This window comes from Bemisia tabaci, chromosome 3 (genome assembly GCF_918797505.1).
Source record: "Bemisia tabaci chromosome 3, PGI_BMITA_v3".
In the NCBI taxonomy this organism is placed as follows: Eukaryota; Metazoa; Arthropoda; class Insecta; order Hemiptera; family Aleyrodidae; genus Bemisia; species Bemisia tabaci.
Genome location: NC_092795.1, coordinates 39,491,172 through 39,516,980, shown reverse-complemented (window position 1 = coordinate 39,516,980; position 25,809 = coordinate 39,491,172). Strand labels below are relative to the sequence as shown.

Genomic DNA, 25,809 nt, shown 5'->3' with positions numbered 1-25,809 from the left:
TCTATCGTTCTCACCAGACGTGCCTTAGACGCACAGGGAGCATCGCCCTTCGCTCCCCCCCCCCCCCCCTCTCCGGTCTTTTGCCAATCGCATTGAATTGTGCACCGACCCACCGAGGCACACACATACGTGTGCGGTGAAGACTTTTTTGGCATTTTTAATAGGTAATCATCGCCGCAGGTAGCAGCTTCAAAGAGAAGAGCTCTTGCAATACGAAACCCCTTCAATCACACATGATGCAACTTTACCTACTCGCTCCCTATCAGCGTGGCATTGGCATTCATACGCGACATTTTTCACACCAGCGTAAAGATTTCGTTCTCAAGCTCTTATCACTCTTATCGTAGCGGAAATATGTGCACTCATCAAAAATTTTTAATGGCGGTGTTTACATTCAATTGCGTCTTTTAATGGACCAGATGCGAAGGTCCATGCCTCTCCTTCGGTCATCCTCTTACGTAATATGCATGATGTGGAAATTGCTGTTGCTACTTTTTCATTTTCTTTTCATACCAGATGGTGGCTCGGCTTGATACAGAGTGAATATAGTCGCTGCGATCGACAAGAATTCTATACAATTTATATTTTTAAAAAGGGTACTAGAAAACTTAGACATTTTTAAATTCATAGGCACATGGTGAGCATCGCGTATGAGGCACAATCGCTAACAATAAGCTTCGTTAAAGGTAAGTCCCTCTCTCCCCCAATCCAATCCAAATCATGGGACTTTGCGTTCACGTGCATCTACCTCCGTTTAGTTAGAATACACGACTGGATTCTGAGTAAGTAACTTTCAGTGATGTATAACACATGGACGAACATTTTGATTTCAAATGATAAAGTGTAGGTATACCCAGCTCTCATTCAATTGCGCAGAAATTTTTTCTCATCAGTTCGAATATACAGATTTGAAGTTGGCGCGTTTTACAGGAAACGCTAAATCTAAACTTAAACACTTTTGTTTAATTTTAAGACTAGCCTTGCTTGTTGAGTTAACATAACTGTCAATGACAACACTAAATACATAGTTTTTCTCTGACTTGCTGTGCGGACAAGAATGATAGCAGCGCATAGCATGCCGTTCTGAAGAAAACGCGCGGTATACATCTTTAATTGTTGCCTAATTTCCTTTGCTAAATCATTTTTACTTTTATAGAAAGTGGCAAGTAGGTACTATTCAGTAAAATTTTCAGGTAGATTAGACTACATATGTTACGCATAAAATTGTCATACAAACTAAAACTTAATTAAAGCTTCTCGATTAGAAATTTGGTACTTCAAGTCCACTTGCTTCTCCCCTTAGCAAAGGAACATAGTCATAGAGCAGTCCTGTGCCACCCCTTCCCCCATTTCCGAGGGGACGTTCACGCTCATGAATTTTGACTAAAATCTTCAATTGGGTATGTATTTTGTAAAGGAGGTGGCAAGAAGAGTGCTTGCCCTCCTTAAAAAATTGTTTGCCCCTCCCCCTGCTTCAAAATACTTGCCACGACCTTTCAAATCAGCCGAGGTAATCGTGAAAGATAAATGAAAAGGGAAAGACACGCAATACACCGTTGACAATAGGAAAAATTAAGTTGAGCTCTTTTCAGCCCTGGGATTTCTAACTTAAACGTCATAAATAGAATTAGATCCAAAAAAATCACTAGGTTGGCGCAATTCGTCGCATCATGGTGCTCTCTAAGAGTATTTTTTATATCTGTCGCAACCCATGGACGTGGACGATACCTACAAAAGAGTTAGTCAAGTGCCAGGAACAGGAAAGGGAAATTCATCCCTATACCCGGTAGCTCTTCGAACAGTAAGTTACTACCGTATATACCTATGTGCATGCGTGTGTGTGTGCTTTTCTGTAAAAGTTCTCCAGGGAAGCAGGAGATTCCTCGGGACTTTTACGGAAAGTTTCGACTTAGATCCTAACAAACCTAATATCCTCACCTCTGTAACGCCAGACTTGATACTGGACTGAATCCACAGAGCGGTTCCCCCTTGAAAGATGATCGTGCATAAGTAAGACCCTTTGACATGACCGCATCAATGAATGAGCTAGGCCGATCTACAGAGTGATGCACAGCACGAATTGAGGCAGAATGTCATCTGATGACACGGCGCACAAAGGATCGGGACAATATAAAAGGCTGGACAAAATTTGGAAACTTAGAAAGCTCATAACTCCGTGTATACAAAACTTTGAGTTTATAAATGTGGCTCCATCGGTTTGAAATTTTCTTCCAGAGGCGCCCCTAAAATTTAAAATGTGACGAAATAATCATCAATATATGCAGTTTTAGTAAAACATTTCATGTCCGATCTCTCAGATTGATCCGATCCACTGTGCGACGAGAGGATGATAATCACGCCTCGTCACAAATTCAAGGTTAATTTTTTGCTACGCTACCGTTTTGTTTACAATTTTTTTTCGTGATACTTATTGGATGTCGTAGTAGACACCGTTATCTTATCTTCCTTCCACCGTTGGGCTCGCCGACCAATGCGTTATCATAACGCTGTTTCAACGCGCACGCGCTTGAGTGCTGATGATTGCTCGCACTCTAACGGATCCAAGTCTCATGTTGTCTACTTTGCCGGGTAAACCAGTAAATAAACTGAGGAAATGCTAACTTTATGGAGTTGAGCAAAACAACAATCAACTTGACAACGAGCGTTGAGGTCAAACGAGGGCGCAAGGTCCGTGCAAAAATACTTAAGTACAGGAAATCTTGCAGTTTTTGCAGTTGGTACTTTTTAAACTCATCTCTAGGTGCAGCCAGCAATTCAGGAGAGAAAGAGCAGAATATAATGTAATATTCTTTGATATATTAACTAGACTTATTAATTGTGCTTTAGTTTGATCGTCATCAAGCCTACAAAATCATATACGTGTATTATTAGGTTTTTGATGGAGCGGACTTTCTGTCGCATTTAATTTTCTCGAAGGATGAATGCGGTTACCTTTAGTTTCGGTTCCAAATTCCTTGCGCGATTCATCAGAGCTCTGTTAAAATTTCACACTTAAACGTCAAAAGTAGTTTCCCCAAAGGGAGAAAAAAAAAACATCCAAACAAAGGACGACTCATTAACGTAGCTGAAGGGAAACTCTACATATCATGCTCAGACACCTAATTCTTTTGCGATTGTGCTACATTTAAATAATGAATTTTTCGGATAATTGACGATGTCGCGATTAAATATAGCAAATGTCTATTTTGTCGGCACAACAGGCAATGCTGGAATTAAGTTAAGAAATAATCAAAGCTACAGTTAGTGTTTCATGCGACGGATACTGAACGGGTTTCATTATAACGCCTTGATGCAACTATTCGAGCTCCGCGGATGTCCGTGTTGCCTACGCATGGAGATGAAGGCGTTTTGACTTCAGATACTACGCTTCACCAGCGGCGCTCATTGGCGCGAGTCAATAAGAGGGGTCACACTAAATGTGAATAGATAAAACGTTTATATCGGTGTTGATACGGAACGTAAAGGTTTTAAAAGTGGTTTCATTGATATTCTCGTAAAATTTCTTTCAAGAAGCACCCCATACAATTTATGATGTGAATAAATTAACACTAAAATCTGCAGTTTTAGTCGAAACTTTCACGTCCAACTTCTCTGAACGCGTGCGGCGGGCTTGACTGCGAGGATCTAAATTGACAGAGTGCCTTCAAGTCTTCATTTATACTTCGAAGATATCTCTCAGGCATTAATAGTTGCTCTGCAAATCATGCACAGCACATCGTGATATCGAAACTGCAGTACAAAAGATACTTACATCCTGTGCCTGTACGCAACGATTCGTGCCTAGGAGATATCTTTATAGTATAAACGAAAAATTGACAGCACTCTGTCATTTTGGATCCTTGCAGTAAAGCCCGCCGTTGGCGCCGCTTGCCGCCGCGCCGTAGCCGCAAGTGCAGTGGCGAGTGTCTGGACAGTCAAAACGCCTTCACTCCCGTGCGTATGCAACACGGACATCCATGGAGCTCGAATAGTTGCATCTAGGAGTTAAAATGAAATTTACATGGTGTTCGTCGCATTCTTTTTCTCCCTCAATTTATCTTTCTTTTTCTCAGTGCCACAATTATAAAATAATTTTTTTTTCCCCGTAAAGAGAATTGTGGATTTACTAGGGTTTCATTTCCTTTGTCCGAAAAGTGATTTTTGATTTCATTAGGAGGTGAAGCAAAATGAATTGATAGAAAATGTTTCATTGTATCCGCCTTGAACCTTGAACTGATCGTTCCTTAATATACTACTGGGACATTAGCTTCAGGAACTTGGAGTTGAATGGAGTACCTACTTCATCTTCCTTTCAGGAAGAATTTGTGTAAAACACCGTATGTGTGTTTCATTTATTTTGGGAAGAACATCAGAAAATTGGACCGCGTTAAACAGAAAGGAACCAAGCCACATCAGCCATTGCCAAATTTAATCAGTCAAGCCAAATTTTTTCCATGAAAACGGTTGTGCGGATTTTTGTGCAAATTTCAGTGAAAATTATCCATAGTTTGAAGAAAAGTCCTTAAAAATGTAAAAGGAATCCGCACAAACGATCTCTCGTAAAAATCAAATTGCCCAGCTAAATTTAGCAATAGCTCATGTGGCTTGGTTCCTTTCTGTTAAACTCGGTCCAATTTAAACCAGGGGTAATAAAGAGAAAAAATAGGCAGTTTTGTTTCATTTTAGTCTTATTTGGTAAAGGAATGTCACGATTAGGAAACAAAAAACCTTTGCGCTACAAAAGCTTCATGCCGTGGCTAAAACATAGGATCTGGAGATCAGAGATAAAACGGGTTCCTTTCTTCATCTATTCCTGCAACTCCAAGATCGTTATAGCTGATGATCTTTTACAAGCTGTTATTTTTGAACTGCTGTTGACAATCGGCTCTGTTGGAGTTTTCTGGCCAATCACAAATCATCATTATCTGGTTCCACACTGTCCCTGGCTTGCATGTGAATAAAATTGGTTTGCCGTAGACGCATTGATAGTACTGAAACAAACAAGACAATGATAATAAAAGAAGGGAAAGAAAAAATTATTCTAACCACACCACTGCGACTTTCTGAACTAAACGCTAAACGTCTCTACTGAAACATTGAATTAGGTAATTTAATTATCAGAACGTATTGAAAAAAAAAAAAAAAAAAAAAAAAAAAAAAAAAAAAAAAAAACTCAAAGATTTTCTCAATGGTTGATTTCTATATACGGATATTTGAAGAAAATTATCAGTATTTTTAAATTTTCTTCCCTCAAAATTTTCATTAGTTTTCCGTGTGTTCTTGCTCGCACAGATCTATGTACTTCCTCGTTTATTATAATTCGCACACTCGATTTTAATTGAAAACTGTGTTAAAAAATGATAAAGAAAAATGAACTCATCACTGTAACTGAAACTCTGATCGGTACTTATAAGACAGCGCAAATCTATCATATGAAATTTTTATAAAAATCATAGCAATCGATTGATACCACTTAAGTTTTAAAATCATTTAAGAAGCTTCGTTTGCATGAATTTTAAAAGCAGATTATTCTGTAACTTTTTATCCTTGGAGATTCCTAGTCAAAAGCAATTTTTTTCTTCAAATTTTAGTGAGTGATAAATGATCTGCTGGATTTTGACAATCGTCAAACCCTTAAAAATGGACGGTGAAAGTAGGTTGGTATCCCATTCATGCAATCGTTTGAATTTCGCCCTATAGTTTCAATTCTGTCTCATAAAATGGAGGTCTTGAAGAACTCCGCGTTGTAATAGCGGATCCGTTTGACCTATTGCCCGTGAGATGGCATTGACAGAAATAATGACTGCTGGACTTATTGTTATTGTAATTTTTCTTTAGAATATACAGTCCCCGCGATTCCAACGAAGAAATGACTGGGTGCCGGTGACGGTTTCACACAACCTGCTCGCAAAATAGAGATCTCTTGACCTCTCTCATGCATTCCTCGAGGAAAATATTAGAGAGGTTATACATGTGTGTCTATATTAAGTTTAAATTAGAAAAGTCTTTCTTGGCTCTTTACATTTTACAAAACATTAGGCAGCTTTTTTTTTTTTAACGAAAATAGATGGATACCAAGTACCGCCTCTCCTCTAAAATCTGTCTCCTTAAAAACGTCGGTTACAAGAATTTGAGTAACTGTGGCGATACGATAACTGTAGGAGCATGCAATTTTATCTCATTGTTCAGGCCAGACTTTGGTCCTGACTGACGTACTCTTTCGATGGACCACAACTGGTCGAACCTTCTGGTCGACCAGATCATGGTTATTTCCGTTTTTTTGGTTTTTTTGTTGTTTTTTTTTCACTACTTCAAATAGCCCACGAGGGCTAATCCTTGCGCTTTAGTCCCGTCCCCTCTCCGTCCCTACAACCAGTCACAGGTAACCATTATTTGAGACCATCAAACTCGGGATGCCTGACCGGGATTCGAATCCGGGACCTCCCGAATATAGAGCTATAGCGCTACAACCACTACAACACAGGAGGCCGACCTCCTGGAGACTAAAAGGCCCCCTAGGGGGGGGGGGGGGGGGGCAAAAAAGGCCCTTATCAGTTGATGTCCCTCCTTTATTTGTTTTGTTCAACAGGGATGAAGCTGAGAAGTTTCATTCATGCTATTCGAACTTGGGACAAATCCCAAGAAACGTCCCGTGGAGACAAGGCGCAACATTCTTTTATCCGGGTGATAAGTTGTTTTTGGACGGGACACGGGGTGGTGTTAGATTACCTGGTCGCATCTGGCGGCGGGTCTGTATCCATCCTGCCTGCAGTCGGGCTCGCCGGAGGGTGCTTCGGGCGCCTCCGTGGAGGTGGTCGTCGTCGTGGACGGGGATGGGGGTGGTCTGGTCGGGGGTCGCTCTGGCTGTTGCGGCCTGTACGGGGGAACGGCCTCGGCGTGTCCGGCTCCTCGTAGGGTCTCTTCGTTGTCGTCGTTGTTGTCGGCGATGGTTGCGGCCAGTAGGTGGAGCTCGTCGACGGTTGCGTGTACTGGGGAGTGGTGCTTGTCGTCGTCGATGGGACCCAAGAGGGTGGTTTCGAGCCTGGTTTCACCGGCTGCACGGGGTACTCACCCGGTTGCGCCGGTGTGCTGGGTGGTCGCGCCCATTCCGGCTGCAAATCCAACGTCAATTTTTAGTTGCGAGTCATCACTTCGATCGTATTTAGGAAAAAGGAGCCAGTGCGATTGCAGTGTTTTCAAAATGGAGAATTTGCACGCAATTTTTGTATTGCTTCATCTGAGAGTGCTTAAAGAGCTGATTTCACAGTATTTTTTATAATTTTTTCTGTTATGGGAAATAGTATAAAACTCGATTTAAAAGTGAGAAAATGCACCACCTGATGACGTCATCTGGCGGCATTTCGCATTTAAATACATGTATTTTAGCAGATTAGATCATTTTATCATATCTTCTCCAATAATTGTTCAATTCATGAACCAAGGGTATCCTAGTGTTCAGTTCACTCCGTAAATATCTCCTTTTCTTTTAAAAATAATTGATATGCACAATTGTAAAATTCACACGAATATTTATTTAAAATTAACAAGTTTATAGGAGGAAGCAAAAACTATTTCCTATTCTGGGACCTTTTTTTTTTTTAGATAAATACGAAGAAGCAATACATTTTTACAACACTGCAATCGCGCTGGTTCCTTTTTGCTAAATGCGATCCACTTTAAAAAAGACGTAATTAAGTAGAAGCCACAAAAATTGGAAAAATATTGATCGAATCTTCTTTTCATTGAAAGCGAATTCAGTACACTCAGCAAAAAGATCAGCCCTAAGTGAATTGAATTATAAAAATCATGATTTCTCCCTTAACGCAATATTAATAAAATATACAAGTTCCAAATCCTGTTCTCTCTAACTGAGGTTAACGTCAAATCATAACCGGATTATATTTTGCAATAAGAAACCACTACCTCTGGCTCTTCCTTAAAATCACTCTCCTGCAGAGGGAAACCAATGGCAAATATGTTGTTTCTAAAATGAGCCAGAAATAGTGGTTCCCTATCGCAAAATGTGGCCCAACTCAAAGTTCTCTCTCATTTTCTGACATAAAAAATATACAATCACGGGATTCAAAAGTACTCTCAACTCAATTTTCCCATACTCAATAAAGTGTACATTCTACGACGATTGCTTCCAAAGTTTGGAGAGAAGTTACTAACTCTGTTATTGGATCATTTATCTATTAAAGGGTAAGTTAATACAGATTTCCGTTTCAAAAATTGAGGGTCACGATGGAACAGAGAGGAATTATCTTAAAAATTTGTTTATCTTCTACATACATATAGTTAACTTTTGCTTTTTCCGGCGAGATTTTCCTGCTCGGGTAACAATTACGCCGCTACAAAGTCATGAAGATAATTTGTTTCAAATTTTAAAGATTTAAAAAATTGAGAATCTTTGACTCCTCGGTGAACAGCGTAAACTCATGTACATTACAAAGGAGGAGTTGCGTTTTGGGCCTTTTCCGGCCCCACCTGGATTTTGCTAAATGTTTCATATTTTCAAAGTACTAGTTTAGGTAGACTCTGTGCCAAATATTAGACCGAACGGAGCCCATGCAAGGGCGCAGCAGCGCCTCAAACCCAAAATCCTGGAATCGAAAAACAATTATTTTCGTCGACTTTTTCGACTGTTATCACTCTTCCAGCACATGATTCTTATGTATTTTTTTGCGTACTTTTCGTTTCTGGCCTTTTTAAAGGCCTCCGATAAATTTTAAGGGGCCTTATGGCCCATTGTTGCCATTTTTGGCCCATTTTTAGGGGTTTTTTCCATTTAACACATTCAAAACTCAACTTAATCCAAAAACTGTGTACATTTTTGAAAAGTACGTAAAAAAATGAATAAAAAATGTTCAGTAAAATTTTTTCCTATGTTGCCAAATTTCCGAGAAAATTGGTCCCAAAGTGTCGAAAACGGCAAAAAATCGATAAATCGCCGCGTCTAAGGTTCAAGAAAGTGGAGTACATTTTTCATACTGTACCAGATAACAGCTCTTATCCATCCATACAACATACTAAAATATCATAGTTGTACCTGGATTCCCACGATGTGAAAATTGACCGAGATGTCGATTTTAGCGGCCTTTTTATACTTGAAGGCAGCTCTTTTGAATGTTTTTCGACCTTAGTCACCCTCTATGGGTGTGTACTATATGTATTTTTCTACGTACTTTTCATATCTGGCCATAAAAATGGCTTCCTGTGAGTTTTAAAAGGCCTAACGGTCCATTGTTGCCAATTTTCACCAATTTTTAGGGGTTTTTTCAAGTTTACGTGTGTGAAACTTAATTTAATCTAGAAACCGTGTACAATTTCGGAAAGAACGTAAAAAAATACATAGAAATGTGATTTGTACCTTTTCCCTACGTTGCCAAATTTTCGAGAAAAATCGTCCTGAAGCGTCAAAAATGCCAAAAATTGGATTAATCATCACGTCGGAGGTTCCAGGAAGTGAATTATGACATTCATGTGGATCGTGGGACACTTTCTCCACGCATTTTCTGTTCTTCGGTATATTTGGCCTGTAGCAAGCATCTTGAGAACCAAGGATTATCTCGAGGTTACAGGAATAAAGAGGTGAACTGGAGTGAAGGATAAAGTAAAAGCACCTTGAGGGCCCGTTTTGTCACGTTCATCTGCGCCATTACATGTTCCTTGAGATGCATTGCAATTTTCCATTTTCGATACGTTATTTGTAGTGAAAAAAAACTTGAAATTCACTTCCTGGAACCTCCGACGTGATGATTAATCCAATTTTTGGCATTTTTGACGCTTCAGGACGATTTTTCTCGAAAATTTGGCAACGTAGGGAAAAGGTACAAATCACATTTCTATGTATTTTTTTACGTTCTTTCCGAAATTGTACACGGTTTCTAGATTAAATTAAGTTTCACACACGTAAACTTGAAAAAAACCCCTAAAAATTGGTGAAAATTGGCAACAATGGACCGTTAGGCCTTTTAAAACTCACAGGAAGCCATTTTTATGGCCAGATATGAAAAGTACGTAGAAAAATACATATAGTACACACCCATAGAGGGTGACTAAGGTCGAAAAACATTCAAAAGAGCTGCCTTCAAGTATAAAAAGGCCGCTAAAATCGACATCTCGGTCAATTTTCACATCGTGGGAATCCAGGTACAACTATGATATTTTAGTATGTTGTATGGATGGATAAGAGCTGTTATCTGGTACAGTATGAAAAATGTACTCCACTTTCTTGAACCTTAGACGCGGCGATTTATCGATTTTTTGCCGTTTTCGACACTTTGGGACCAATTTTCTCGGAAATTTGGCAACATAGGAAAAAATTTTACTGAACATTTTTTATTCATTTTTTTACGTACTTTTCAAAAATGTACACAGTTTTTGGATTAAGTTGAGTTTTGAATGTGTTAAATGGAAAAAAACCCCTAAAAATGGGCCAAAAATGGCAACAATGGGCCATAAGGCCCCTTAAAATTTATCGGAGGCCTTTAAAAAGGCCAGAAACGAAAAGTACGCAAAAAAATACATGAGAATCATGTGCTGGAAGAGTGATAACAGTCGAAAAAGTCGACGAAAATAATTGTTTTTCGATTCCAGGATTTTGGGTTTGAGGCGCTGCTGCGCCCTTGCATGGGCTCCGTTCGGTCTAATATTTGGCACAGAGTCTACCTAAAACTAGTACTTTGAAAATATGAAACATTTAGCAAAATCCAGGTGGGGCCGGAAAAGGCCCAAAACGCAACTCCTCCTTAGTTGGATACTCTCATATAGCTCCGTGTTTTTAATGTTTTAGAGGGAGACTCATAGATCACATTTGATTTATTTTGAACCATAAAGACAAGGTAAGTCAATGCGCCTTCAATTTTATAAATATGCAGCACGGACGTCCATCGAGCAAGTATAGTTGCATCCAGGCGCCGTTACTAACTAACGTCGCATCCACTAAAGTTAATATTTAATCACTTTTGACAAATTATTTTTGCTAACTCATATCCAACCTTTTTATCCCTGAAATTACAGAGTGCAGTTTTGCAAATTATGAACTCACCCTGGGTGTGGTAGTAAACGTGGGCTCCGGAACCTTATAGCCCTTGATGTTCTTGTGGAGGATTTTCATAAGGGCGTTCTTTTCACCGCAAAGGCCGTGGAAATCGTCCATGTCGATGGCCCAGGTCATCGCTCCACCATAACCCTTGGCCTTGATGAAGTCCATCTTCTCTTGCACGCTTTTCTCATCCTCATAACCAACCCATTGGGTCCCTGCCAAAATGAAATCCGATTAGTAAACAGTTTTAAGCGAGAGATTTGTCCACATTTCAGAATGAGCCTGCGATTGTATTATATTGGATTTTAACTGAACCTCATCCCAAAATGCCATTAGTAGCTCGCTCCTGTGTCCCTATTATGTAATGATAATCCTCGGACACATGAAACACCTTATCCACATCTTTAGGAAATGCCCGGAATAATGGTTGCGTAACCAAGCTGCTGCTCTTAAAATACCACAGATTCCGGGAAATTGCCTTTTTTCGCATCACAGTGACATGAGTCACGTTTGAGAGCATCACCGATCTCATCAGGATCCATGACAGTATGACAGTATTGGTAAGAAACACGACGTGTCAGGTCTGTGCTTGTGTCTTGAGGCCAGGTAAAAGACATTGCTGCACATTAATGAATATTTTATTATTTTTTTTTTTAAAATTCAAGTTCGCATGGCACGTTGATTTAGCGAAGATGAATTTCATTAAAAATGTTGCAAAATAAAAAAACCGATCATTTTGGACTTGTATCTCCTCGAAAAAATCATAGAATCGAAACATCTCTGTTTATGAGTAATCCGCATCCATGCAAAGAGTTAAATTTACAAATCTGAGCAAGATAAATGTGTATATTCAGGACGGTGCTAGGATTTACTTACGACTTTAATGCCTTACGGTAAACAATTGAATATAGTCCACATCTATACATTTCGAGGCTTTTTGAAATTGCATGAAAGCTTACCTTTGTAGGCGTAAGGAACATGCCCATATTCGTCCCACTTGATTGTCCAACCGTTTTTCTCAGTGACGTTCACACAAATCTGACATAAATCAAAGCAAAATTAGAACCAATTTTAAAATGAGAAAGACGCTCTATTGAAACACGTGTCAAATAATGGATGGGAATGTAAATACTAGTTCAAAATGAACAAATTTACCAAAAAAGAGGTTATTTTGGCGAACTTCATTTCTGGAGGAATTTCCAGAAGTTTGCGTAGTAGAATTGCAATGATTTTGGGTTGCGATCTTTTCCAAGCGTTTAAAGAGAGTTTTTCTCAGATATAAATAGATTAACTACCTTTCCTCCATGAAAAAATCCACAAAAAAAGAAGAAAAAAACCGCGGTTATTTCAACTCGCAGATAACTAAAGAACAGATAATCGGGACTCTACTGTATAAATCAGTAAATCACCTCGTAGTATGCGAGGAATCCACGTGCGCCGGTGAAGTTGCCAGGATCGCCTCCCTCTGCTTCCTTGTTGATGTACGTTCCCAAGCCATGGTCGTTGTTGCCTTGGCTAAGTGTGAACGTTCTCCCGTAGAAAGGCACTCCTACGATCAGTTTTTTCGGCGAGCATCCCATGTCCACCCATAATTGAAGACCGTCGTTCTATGAAACCATACAAAAGAAAATAAAACAACAATTAGCTCTTGATGTAGTTATCAACAGCGAAGGTAAGGACTATGATTTCCCTTTTCGAAAAAGTCGCACGTAAGGAAAAATGCTATACAGTTATACATCGATGGCTGAAATCGTGAAGTGTGTTTCTCCGACTGTGGCACTGTACATTTTCACTCAAGCTTTATTTTTGAAAAGAAAATCATCCAACAGTTTTTCGTGAAATTTTCTTCATTCGTTCAAACATATTCACAGAAAATTCCAAGGAGATATTTGGGTTTTTTTTCTCGAATTTTTTTTACACGATACAGTCTGCCTGCTGCTCTAGATTAGAATGTTTGATATCGATGGAACACAATAGAACTTGCTTCAATAAAGGTACTTTCAAAGAGCGTTTTAAAAGGGTATGCAGTTACTCACAACGTTCAATTTTTCATAAGCGTATTGATCATGTGGCCGTCTGTATAGTGGACTGTGGGTGTCAGCAAATCCAGCCCAATTTCCTCTTAAATCATAAGACATGACATGGATCGCATCGATGTCTCTGTGGGGAAAAAAATTAACGAAATTAAAATTTTACTGCCTATCATTTACTCATTGAAAATATCATTGCTTTTTTCGTAGCAGTAAAAATCAAATTAGGCGCGAACAATTTATTGACAAAATTTTAACTTGACATATTTATTTGTACTCATGGCATGCAGTCATGTACTTAGATCACAATGGAAGATTTAGGACTTATGCGCCGTTTCTGAGACCTTTGAAAGACGGCAAAAAGACGTGGACAAATAAGACGATATTTCGGTTTCTTTTCAATCTTCAAACTCAACAGAGCGTCATAGAGAATCAGGATTTATGAGTTTATATACTTGGAGCCCCAGAGGATTCTCTATAGACTCTTCTTAATTTCTGTGCACATATTTGGGCCTGCAGGCTGATTATTAAAATTGATAGGCAGTGCTGTAGACAAAGAAGATAAAAGGAGCATGGCTATGGAGGGATCCCATGAGTGGAAGCGAGTAGATTGACAACTTGACATAGGAAGGTAGGTTAATCAGACTAAGCTAATCAAAGGAAACCGCTCAATTCAGAGGCCTTATTCTTGATTTACCGCTTAATCTGATATGAACAGAGCCGTTTTCAACCAATAGGATCGCTCCATAATCTCTATGTCTTCTTTGCCTATCGCTTCGTCTATCAACCAGCCCGCTGGTCGGCTTTTTCACTTCTGTCACAGCCTAGACCTATGAGCGACATCGATGTGTGTCTCACCAAGTTTTAACTCGGGGATACCCCCTTAATTTATACGAACCGCCTATTTCAACCAATATCATCGTTTCATACTCCCTATGCCTTCTTTGCCTATCGCTTCGTCTATCAACCAGCCCGCTGGTCGGCTTTGTCACTTCTGTCAGAGCCTAAACCTATGAGCGACATCGATGTGTGTCTCACCAAGTTTTAACTCGGAGGATAATCTGACTAAATCGCAACTATGGGGTCGCCTAGGGTTTAAAAGTTTGGAGTCTTAAGAAAGTTAATGCTGCATACTCACTCGCAAAGTTCTGGGACATGGTAACCTTCCATGAGCCTGAATTTAGCCACGGGCACAGCCATGGTGATCTCCCATCCTTTGCCCTGAGCGTCGAAAGCTCGTCTCAATTCTTGAACGAAGAAGTAAAACTTATCCTTGTCTGAGAAACTGCCGCCTCGATCCGCGGCACCCGGGTACTCCCAGTCCAAATCCAACCCGTCGAATCCATACGTTTCAATGAACTCTGTCCATGAAACAAAAAAGATTATATTACAAGCCAGACAATGAAAATACACAACACGAAATAAATGGAAACATGAAACGGCCACTCATCAAGCTGAGCGAGTATCAATAATCTTCCGTTTAACGCGAACGCAAAACGCCTTCAAGAAAATGAGTATGCAATTCCACGACGGCCGTGTTCGAATAGTTATCGCTTGAGACTTTGACTCTTGTTGGAAAAACTGCTTTCGCTCGTATCATATTATGTGCAACGATGCTAGGTACTGATATTGGTCACTATAGATTCTCTCTAGTCTGAAAGAGTTAACGATGTATGTCGTGACAGGTTGCGTCTTCTAGACACTTGTTTAACATCACTAGGTATCTTCTACCAGCAACTATAGATTTATCAGAGAAAGCACACGGTCAAAAATTCAGTTACCTATTTTCCTTGCTCAGTAACTCTGTTTTTCTGTTTCTTCTTCATATGACGAGGGTCTAGCAAGGATCTCTAATTTGAAATAAGAAGGCTAAAGGGTCATTCTGAGAAAATTTTGCAAAGTTTCCAAGCATACGCGCAGTTACAAAACATCGGGAAGATTGCTCAAATTGCTCATGCTCGAAATGAACTGAATTATATGATTTTAATTTTGAAAAGGATGTGTACATATCGGATTATTCACACTTTATTTGCTGCCCTTATGACATGACCGAACTTCCATTAAAACGGATTCGGTCATCTTGATGATCATCTGACCTGGAGTTTGTATCAATGAAATCACACATTTTTTATAGCTACACATACATTGCGCTCATTCACTTATGATATGGTCCCTCCTGCTATTAGAGGAGGCGAACACATCCTTACTCACCATCCTCCCGCAAAATTAAAATATGGAACGTATAGCTGTTATGTCAGCGACGATTGAGCGTTGGGTGTTACTGCAGCGAGCGGCGCGCGGCGCGGCGTACTGAGACATGAAATATTAACTTAGGCGGCCGCGCACTCTCCGTGCTCATTTACTTCATTGATAATGTTTCTACAATGATCCTTTTTAAGCACAACTGACTCCAAAGATATGTTTTACAGATGTTACTCACCAACGACACTTTTGATGAATACGTCTCTCCTTGATTTCTCTGCAACCATCTCCGAGTATTTCTTACCTCCTTCACCCCATCCACCGACGGCTACTTCGAATTTCACGTGAGGGTACTGTTTCCTCAATCCTGTGAAATTCCTGTAACCATTGTCTACGTAATCGACCTGAAACCATTGAAAAAACATTAGAGCTTTGGATTTTGAAATATGCTACATGGAATATGCCAAAAACAGTCCAAATATAAGGCGGCAGCTTTGTTTCAAAAATTGAGAATGTACTGAAAAATGAGATTATACAAAATCTGAGGAATTCAGTAACTCTTCAATTCCCTGGAATCTGTGTTATTTTTCAAGAATTTTTTTTCTTGTTAAATTATTGAAATAAAAAGCGCGTGTAACTTGTTAATCCTTAAGTAACCTCCATGGTATTTCTCCGAAATATAATTTCTAACATATTTACAGGCGTTTTGGAGAACGATTAAAAACATACGAAGAAGATATTTTCAGCTTTCAGTTTTTTGTCTCACATTCATACTCGTGTTGGCATTCAAAGTTCTTGAACAATAAATAAAGGGAATTATCGTATTTCTGAAAAATGTTTTTCCTACACGTATCCAGTATAAGCCTCATTCCAGTCAAGCCTCAAAGGGGGTGCAGGATGCACATATGGCAATGTATCTACAGAAACCTTAAATTTTACATTGTTGTCTAGTAATTGTCACAGACGCCATGCTGAGAGAAATTTTAAGAATTACGAATACCTCCTTAAATTTTTACATATAAGCCGCAATTTATTTTTTTCCGAGTTTTCTTCCCCTTCCTACCTCGTAATGGTGCCCATTTTACCGAGGAAACTTTCTAAGCAAAATAGAACAGATGAGGGCGAGGACACGACTTACCTCTGGGTCCAGAACGAGTACCTCCCACGTTTGATTGTTCACACCGATGAAGGAGTACACGACATGGGTACATAAATCCACCGGAATGTCATCGATTCCATACTTGCCGACGCCCGGACGATAAATAGCCCAGTTGCTGAAGTAACAGACGATTCGAGAGTCTGCAATGCCAAGTGGGATTAGTATACCTTCAGATGTCAATTTCATCAACATTGAGCTTTGGTGTAGCTTTGATAATAAAACATAGGACCGAAAAACTATATTTTTGAATTCAAGTAAAATTAAGCAGCATTGCAAGGAATAAAAATGGGTCCATTTGGTCCGGGTTTAACAGAAAGAAACCAACCAATATAAAGTTGAAACTGAGAAAAAGAGGTTTGAAGTTTCTGTTGTGTGCCCCAACATGCCTATATCTATCTATACCAGCCTGGCGCCTGTCTCTCCTTTTCATCCTCTCAACCCCGCGCCAGGCACCTCCCTTGTCCGCGATTCCGCGACCTCGGAACTCCCGTTAGCCCGGTACCGCCTGGCACGGATGATTCCCTACCTGTTTCTTTCCCGGCTTTCCCTTCATCATGATCATCCCCTTGAACAGCAACCAGGAGACAGTAGACCACACTCTGATTTTGGCATCGCTAGGGCCACCACGCCGCGCCGGGATCGCGACCTCCTGACATAGTCACATAGCAGTTAGATTTGTTGTCACCTCACTGTACGCCTATCGACTTATACATAGTTTGTACCCACGATACCTGTAGTTGTCTTTTCGTTCATTCATCATACCCATATTCGGTACCACCACGGTACACCTACGTACACTGGCCCAGCACCAGAACATTACAGTGGCGCAGTCGGTAAAAGAACTACTCCCTTGAAAAAGAACTCTCCCAACCATTCTGGCAGTCGTCTGGCAGTCGAAAAGAGGATGAGAAGACGGACATCCGAGCACTTCGCCTATTTTCTGGACATACTTCCATCAGGACTGCATCGTCGCGAAGTTTATCGAAACTAAACATTTTCTGGATACACTACGGCCAAGACCACACCGCCCAAAGTTCAACGTTTCAAAGCTCATCGAAATTTTGTGCAACATGTGTAATTTAGAAAACCCATCGCATTTTCTAAGTGTTATTCTTCCCTCGTTTTCCGGTGGTGACAGACACAATTATGGCGAATTCGTTGAATCATGTGAAACTATCATTTATTTTACCAAGCCTTTGCTTCGAGAGCAAGTAGTCTCTCAAATTTTAATTCCAAAATTAGCTTCAAATCTTAGCCATAAATTAAACGCAAATTCCATCAATTCTTGGGAAACTCTCAAGCATGCTTTAATTTACAACTTTCAGAGTGATTTAAAGTCTAAGTTACGGGAAAATTTTGGTAAGTACTGTCCGCAGTGTCAAACTACAGAACATAATCATTTAAATTGTAAAATTTGGGTAAGTCTGAATGTAGACACTATCTCTGATGCTAAACCTCCTTGTGCATTCTCCACGGATGAACCTCAATATTGTCGAAGATTAATAGAAATGGTTTCTCCCAGAATTTCAAAACTTACTGAAAACGAATATGATTTCTTAATTTGTGTATTTAATTTCGTCAAAAACGCCCTTTCCGAGCAAGCTGCAGTATGCTTCTTTCTAGTCATAAGTGAAAAGTTACCTCCAGTTATTAAAAATAAAATTCCAGAAGACTCATTTGAAAATTTAGAAACTTTTATGGAGACTCTGAACAAGCAGAAGCAAAAGAAAACATCTTCAATTTCTAACTCAAAATTCGCATATCCAAATAGGAATGTAGGATTTTTATCAAGCTACAAATATGATTCAAATCTCGATCAACTTTCAAATTCCATTTCCAACTGTACTTCTATTTTTGTTCCTGAATCAAATTTTACATCAAATCCTGATTCTTTTTCTTTCGAAACTCCAGATCATCGATTAAATCCTGATTCAAATTTTAAAACTACTTTTAAGTCGATCACTTCCTCAAATTCAAATTTTCATTCTAGTTTTAAGTCAAGTCGTTATTCAAACCCTGATTCAAATTCTCATACGAATTTTGATAGTATTAATTCAAATTCTCCTTCAAACTTTGGATCAAATTCTGATACAGATATTGAACCTAGTCTTAAGTCAAAAAAGATTTTAAATTCTAATAATTTGAGGTCTTTGAACTCGCACTCAAATTCTCAATCTAGTTTTAAGTCAAATTCGCCTTCAAATCCTCATGATCAGTCGCCGAACTCTGATTCACATTCAAATTCTAACTCTAGTTTTAAGTCAAAATCTGCTTCAAATCCTAATGATTTCAAGCCAAATGCTCATTCGCATTCATATTCTTACTCTAGTTTTAAGTCAACATCTCCTTCAAATCCTCATCATATCGAGCCGAATTCTGATTCGCTTCATTCAAATTCTTACTCTAGTTTTAAGTCCAAATCTCTCTCAAATCCTCATGATATTTCTTCGAATTCTGATTCGCTTCATTCAAATTCTTACTCTAGTTTTAAGTCCAAATCTCTCTCAAATCATCATGATACTTCTTCGAATTCATATTCAAATTCTCACTCTAGTTTTAAGTCAAAATCTGCTTCAAATTCTAACGATTTCAAGCCGAATCCTCATTCACAGTCAAATTTTAACTCTAGTTTTAAGTCAAACTCTCCTTCAAATCCTCATGATATTAGGCCGTACTCCGAATCGCATTCAAATTCTGACTGTAATGTTAAGTCTAGTTTTACTTCAGATCCTCCTGAATCGGATCTCACATCTAAAGAAGGTCAAAAACTCCCTTCTAATAATTTTAATGTTAATCTTAAGGAAAATCGAAATCAAAATAATTCTAATCAAATCAAAACTCTTAGTTTTAAGCAAACGTTGCATCAAACTTCATTGTCCGAAGATTCTCGCAAACGTACATTTAGTACTACTAGGCATAGCATAGATAATCATAGTATCGATAAGCATAGTATTGATAATCTTTCCAATACTCTGAACTTATCTGAAAATACTACTTCTTCGCCTGATCCTTCGATCGATTCAAGCACTACTTCCATGTGTCCCAACTTTAACCTTAGACCTACAGATTCTACCTTTGAACTCACCAAGCCATTGTTAAATCCTGATCTTAAATCTTCTATGAACAACTCAAGGTCATTACATTTAGATTCTAGCTCAAATTATGTTCATGAAAATCAAAATTTTCTCAAACCTGTGTACTCTGAAATTTCCTCTTCTGCTTCAAAATCTTCTATTAGCCATTCATCAAATAGTGACACTTTCAACTCTTCTAACGTTCATCCTGTTACTTCAGACTCTAAAACATACGTTCTTGACAATCGAAATTTATTAACTACATTTTTCCCAAATTTAAAGATAAAACATTCAAAAAGCAAAAATACTAACTCGCGTTCAAGTCGCATACATCATGATATTCAACAGCACCCAAGTTATCGTTCCCCTTCAAAATTCGGTAATCAGCAAAACTCAAGCTCGTTATATTTTTCTTATTGTAATTTTATCCCAAAATCTGATATCAACGTTCGATTTAATCACCATCCGAATAACCTTCAAAAATCTGAAAATCAACGCTTTAAAGATAAAAGTAACAAGAACTACAGTCCAAATTTGTATTTTCAACCATACAATTTAATCAAAAATTTTCAGAGCAATTCTGTCCCCAATCATCAATCCAAACAATTTCAAAACAAAATACAGTCTAACTCCAAAAATTATGTTAGTTCCGAGGCTAAAAATAATCGCTCTGAAAACCGAGGAAGGACTTCAAAAAATAAATCGCCTAATTCACATCCATCACAAAAATCGACAAAAAAGTCGCTCCCAAAACCGCAACACACTGGTAAAATTAAAGATGAAGTGTTAACTAAAACGCCCATAGTTTCCTCTCCTAACAATCTTAAATCCAATAAAACCACAAGCGAACATTCTCTCGATAAATCAAAGTGTAATTCATGTTCTAACGTCAAAATTAAATTAGATCCAGCCATATTCATTTTCTCAGCTCTTTTTCTAAGCGAGTCCGTTTTCATCACCACGCTACTGCACTTACTTCTGATCCTTCATTTTCTCCAAGATTCTGTTAAAATCTCTGACAACACTGTTTTTAAGAAACTTTTAAACATGCTCTCCAACCTACCCTTTAAACTGCTCACAAAATTGCACTCATTCCCTAAATTTCACTCGGCAAATTTCAACGTAAAAAATCATCACCCAGCTACGAACGAACATAAAAATGAAAACCCCAATTACATTCGAAAAAGTAATCAGCGATCTTCAACCTGCGTTTCTCACTCACATTAATTCGTCTTCATTTCAATTCAACATACATTACATTTCTTCTGTTTTCTCCAAACTATCTCCTTACGTCTATATCTACATTCTACTTTCTTTAATATTCTCTAAATTACCTCCATCATTCATGTATTCTATACTACCTCTTCATTTTTCAATTATCCAATTTCCTTTAAAAAAAAAAAAAAAAAAAAAATTTAAAATTTCTTCGAAATTTTAATTTTTTTTTTTTTCTCACATGGAGGGAGGAGTGTTGTGTGCCCCAACATGCCTATATCTATCTATACCAGCCTGGCGCCTGTCTCTCCTTTTCATCCTCTCAACCCCGCGCCAGGCACCTCCCTTGTCCGCGATTCCGCGACCTCGGAACTCCCGTTAGCCCGGTACCGCCTGGCACGGATGATTCCCTACCTGTTTCTTTCCCGGCTTTCCCTTCATCATGATCATCCCCTTGAACAGCAACCAGGAGACAGTAGACCACACTCTGATTTTGGCATCGCTAGGGCCACCACGCCGCGCCGGGATCGCGACCTCCTGACATAGTCACATAGCAGTTAGATTTGTTGTCACCTCACTGTACGCCTATCGACTTATACATAGTTTGTACCCACGATACCTGTAGTTGTCTTTTCGTTCATTCATCATACCCATATTCGGTACCACCACGGTACACCTACGTACACTGGCCCAGCACCAGAACATTACATTTCATTCCTCCATAAGGCTGAATGTATAGAAAATAAACTTTGACTCCTCTTAACACAGACTAATTTTTTTTCTCGAGTTTCACTTTGCGGGGGAATATATACTACCAGTGGAACTGAGAAACATTTTTAACCAAATTTTTTCGTAAATGTGGGTTGGTTCCTTTCTGATGAACTTAGTCCAAATAGCATCGAGCATTTAAACATTTTTGAATATGAATTCGGAGATTCGGAAATTGGGGTGCTCGCTTTTTTAGTTTCTCGGTCGAATGTTTCTAGCTTTTTTCATGCATGTACTCGCAATGAACTTCGCCAACATTAAAAAAAACTCATTGACGCTTGAATATTTCGAGCGTATAACCATTCGGTCATGCAGTCTGTTGCACCCGAGTTTTACGTGTTCCGCTCGGTAAGTGATACGGCGAGCTCTCAAAAAGGAAACATAACGTGATCAAAATAATTCATGAGGGCTTTTGGTCTAGCATTCTGATTGAAAATTCCGTCTCATGGTTCTGTCTATTGTAACCTCAGTTTCCGCGTTTGCCAAGACAAAGAAAAACATTTCCTTCGACAGGAGGAAGGGTGAGGGGGGTGCAGTGTCTTTCGGACACAGTTCCTATAAGATCTCCAACAAAAAATTTAAACTTTTTACAGATTGATTGGTTCCAGGTCTCATACTTCAGCTTGTCCGCGGATGAAACAAAAATTTTGTCCTTCAGCATAGTTCAAGGGACCGAGAAGGCGCTAGTCTGATTGTTTCGAAAATGTAAACCTTGTATCAGATGAATACGTTATAAAAAATAAAGATGCATTTTTGTAATTTTACCTGAATTTCCTTCAACAACTTGAAAGTCAGCAAAACTAAATATAATTGTTAAAAGTAGCCATAGTGATATTGATGAGGTCTGCATCTTGAATTATGAACCTGCGGAGATTAGAAATAAAAATATTAAGTGTTAATCATCAGGTTCCTCTGTCGTTCTATTTTTTAATTTTTTTCTTGATTACTCGTACGTCCAGCAAATCATCAGTTGAAATGTTTGAATGGCAAGATCGAAAGATTTACTTATAAAAAATAAAGAAAAATAAACGAGCGGAATGTTTTCAAATCGCACACGAAAGAATTTTTAAGTATCAACTATCTTTATCAAATCGATTTACTGTGAATTTTTATTTTAATAATTTCATCTTTGTTGTTCAGAACATCTTAAGTGATTCTAGGAGTACCACCACGCCGCTATGGGCCCTCAACTATTGATGTTCTTTCAGTGAAATCTCCATTATACTAAAGTAAAGACGATCTTTAGGTATGTCACCCGGCTGGAGACTGCGACCCCATAATTTACAACTGTTAACTTTTATTAATTTAAAAACAATTTATTTTTTACCAAATCGAGGCTCAAAATTTACAATTGTTTCAGCTTTCTTGGTGCTCACATAATCGAAACATGCGCACAATGAAACACACAACTATATACAATGATGCATGATGCATACAACGATAGAAACATGAAATTTGACGGAAAACGAGACATATTTAGATTAAAATTAGAGAGGAACTCGAAGTTAATGCAGCTTCAAGAAATGAGGGTTCTAGGTTTAGAATATACAAAGGAGCAAAAGATTTGAGATTTAAAATGTAATCGCCGCACAGAAAGTTCTCGCACGAGAAGAATATTCGTTTGTGTCAGTAGTAATATTCAATAAACATTCACTGTACCCAAAAGTTTACTGCTCTAATTGTAAGAGAACTCAACAAGAATGAACTGAAATTTTTGTTACAACAAGAATTTCAGTTGCCTGATATTCCATAACCGCCCCCCTTCCCCAGTGTGAGACCCGGGCCTTTTCCCACCAGTCCGGTCCTGAATGCGATGACCTGGAGACTTTAACGAAAGGTAAGAAAAGTAAGCAAAGCGTGGTGACCTTATACATATGCACAAGGGACCACTAGACAAGGTACCAATTTAAGCATTATGATTTATGAATGCTCATCTAAATTTTACGTAGAACACGTAAAACTACGAACAACATATAGGTTCGGGAAAGGATTGCAACTCAATGAAGGAGCTCACCAAACAATTATTGTAGCGCGCGATTTGATCGATGTAATCTCTCGTTTCTCTTGTGAGTAAGGAAGTTAAGTTTTTCGTGACGAATCCTAAGTGAAAACGTCAATGATTCGAAGTAAATTTCAATAATTTCCGCTACGGAAATCGTGTGTCACGTGAAATTTTTGAGTGGAAGCACATAGGTATCTATCAGAATGCTTAAATTCCCACGTTGTCTAAACTGCCGTCCAGCAAAAAGGTTCAGTACCGATCAAATGAGCCTCAACTGAACTCTGATGGTGAAAAAGACCTGGTGAGGATGCGTCATGAGAGGCCCAATCGATGGCTCATTTGATCGTGAACTGCCTAACGCGTAACTCCACTAAAATTGTATCCTTCTTTCCAGCACGTATTGCTCTACCACAAGAAAATTCAATTCCCACAAGGCTTCATTTTTTCGTTTTTAGTTCCTAATGGTGTGGAGAAGTTATATTGAAAAAATGAAGGATGAGTATTTGTTGGGGGGTTTTTGTAAAACAGCGTTTTTTTTCAGGAAAAAATTAAAAAAGGTTGAATAGAGATGTGGCGTTCTTATTTCGGACGGCTGTATAGTGGTTCATGAAAAATCATACACTGGAAAAATAAACAGATTGGATCTAGAGTTCAGACTCTTGAAAACATTGACAAGAAAAACTACTCTTGATTCAATCAGATTTTTGCTTAAATCAAAAGGAAATCCGCTCAAATTAAGAGGCTTGGTTCTTGATTTAAGATAAATTCCGATTGAATCAAGAGTACTTTTTCTTGTCGATGTTTTTAAGAGCCTGTACTCCAGATACGATGTGGGTTTTTTTTCCACGTTTCGATGGAAAGAAGGGATATGAATCTGTTTTTTTATGCTAGATGGAAAATCTTCAATGTTTATTTTGATAGTAATAATAGTCACATCTAGCAATTTATAGCCAATTTTATATTGAGAAAAAAATGATATTTTCAAAAGTTTTAATTTTATTTATAATTTCTATACCAATATTAATTTTAAGATCAAGAATAATCTCTTCGGTAATAGGATGAGAGGGGCTAGGAATAACTTCTGTTACTCGTATCATGTGCTTCACCGGAAAATATATTTACGAGAGAAGAAAATTTATAGAGAGAGAAAAAGGTGATACTAAGTAAAAATTTTGCTCCGAGAAAGATGTTGAGTCCTCTAAGGAAAAGTCATGGAAAGCACGGCCGGCGTCGGTGCATATGAATCCACAGAGGAGGGTGAAGGGTTGTAAAAAAATCTAATGCGGTACCTGTTGGGTGGAATCCTGACTTGGGGGCTTGGGACCCGACTTGCCGGGGTCAAGAACTGTACTGTGCCAGCTGACTGGCTTCGGATCTTGAGAGGAAGACGGGCCCGATCTGAGTTGTGATTAGTCCCCAAGTCAGTGACCCGTCGAGACGACTAGATGGCAGATGAGTCGACCTGGCTGACTGCTTATTTTCTTGTTGCCTTCCCTCCTTCCCCGCTTGATCCTCCCTCGAGCAGAGCCAGGATTTGAGACGAATTTCAATTCCATCGTCGTCTATCTGTCTCCTGACACCCTCTTCCCATCTATCCATGTTCGGTAGGTAAAGCAGGGAAAACAAATATCAAAACTTATCAATAAAGAGTACCAAAGGAGCGGCTCGTGTAAAGTCTAACTTTTGGCAGAAAATGTCGCCAAAAGCAGTTTTCCATAAATCAATTCTTCAAAAGTCTCGCAGCTCAAATCAAAGGTTTCCCAAATACACTAAAAAAGCAAAGAATCAGATAATGCTTAGTTTCAATTTTATTGTCATTGAAATTGCACAAGAGTTTGATAGAAAAATTTTACTCTTAATATAGTCAATAATACTAAAATTTAGTAATTTCATAAGTTTATGGGCTTGGACCTACACCTCATTCAAGTTACTCTAAAGTGGTAACACGCTCCTTGCTCTATTTCACGTATTCTTCTCTTGAATAGTATTTTTTCTGGTAGATGTAAGAAGACTCAGAAGTAGAAATATGAACCAATCGGAAAATATTGAGACGAATGAAAAATAAACAATTATTCCAGAGATTAATTTCCAACCACTTTAAACGTAGTTCGTCCGCATTGGTACTAAGCTCATGCGCCAAACCGTCGCCACGCCGGAGAGTCAATAATCTTAGCCAACTGGTCAACGCACCCGCCGAGGTCTCAGGTTCGAATCCTGGTGGTTGTCAAAAGTCAGAACCCTCTTCTAATCTGACCAATAATGGCATCAGACTGGATCGCACCATGATGGCTATATTATGCTTCATTCAAAAT

General features: G+C 38.7%; 1 protein-coding gene across 1 annotated transcript; it reads right to left on the bottom strand.

Moving 5' to 3' along the window:
- Positions 1–4,614: 4,614 nt before the first annotated feature.
- On the bottom strand, positions 4,615–25,282 carry LOC109032341 (endochitinase). The gene is given in 12 exon segments (XM_019044412.2): positions 4,615–4,991; positions 6,730–6,887; positions 6,890–7,112; positions 11,051–11,262; positions 12,007–12,085; positions 12,457–12,654; positions 13,084–13,207; positions 14,216–14,438; positions 15,518–15,683; positions 16,418–16,578; positions 22,261–22,359; positions 24,787–25,282. Coding segments are annotated over 11 exon segments (1,773 nt in total). The 5' UTR covers positions 22,346–22,359; positions 24,787–25,282; the 3' UTR covers positions 4,615–4,847.
- Between the last annotated feature and the right edge of the window lie 527 nt (positions 25,283–25,809).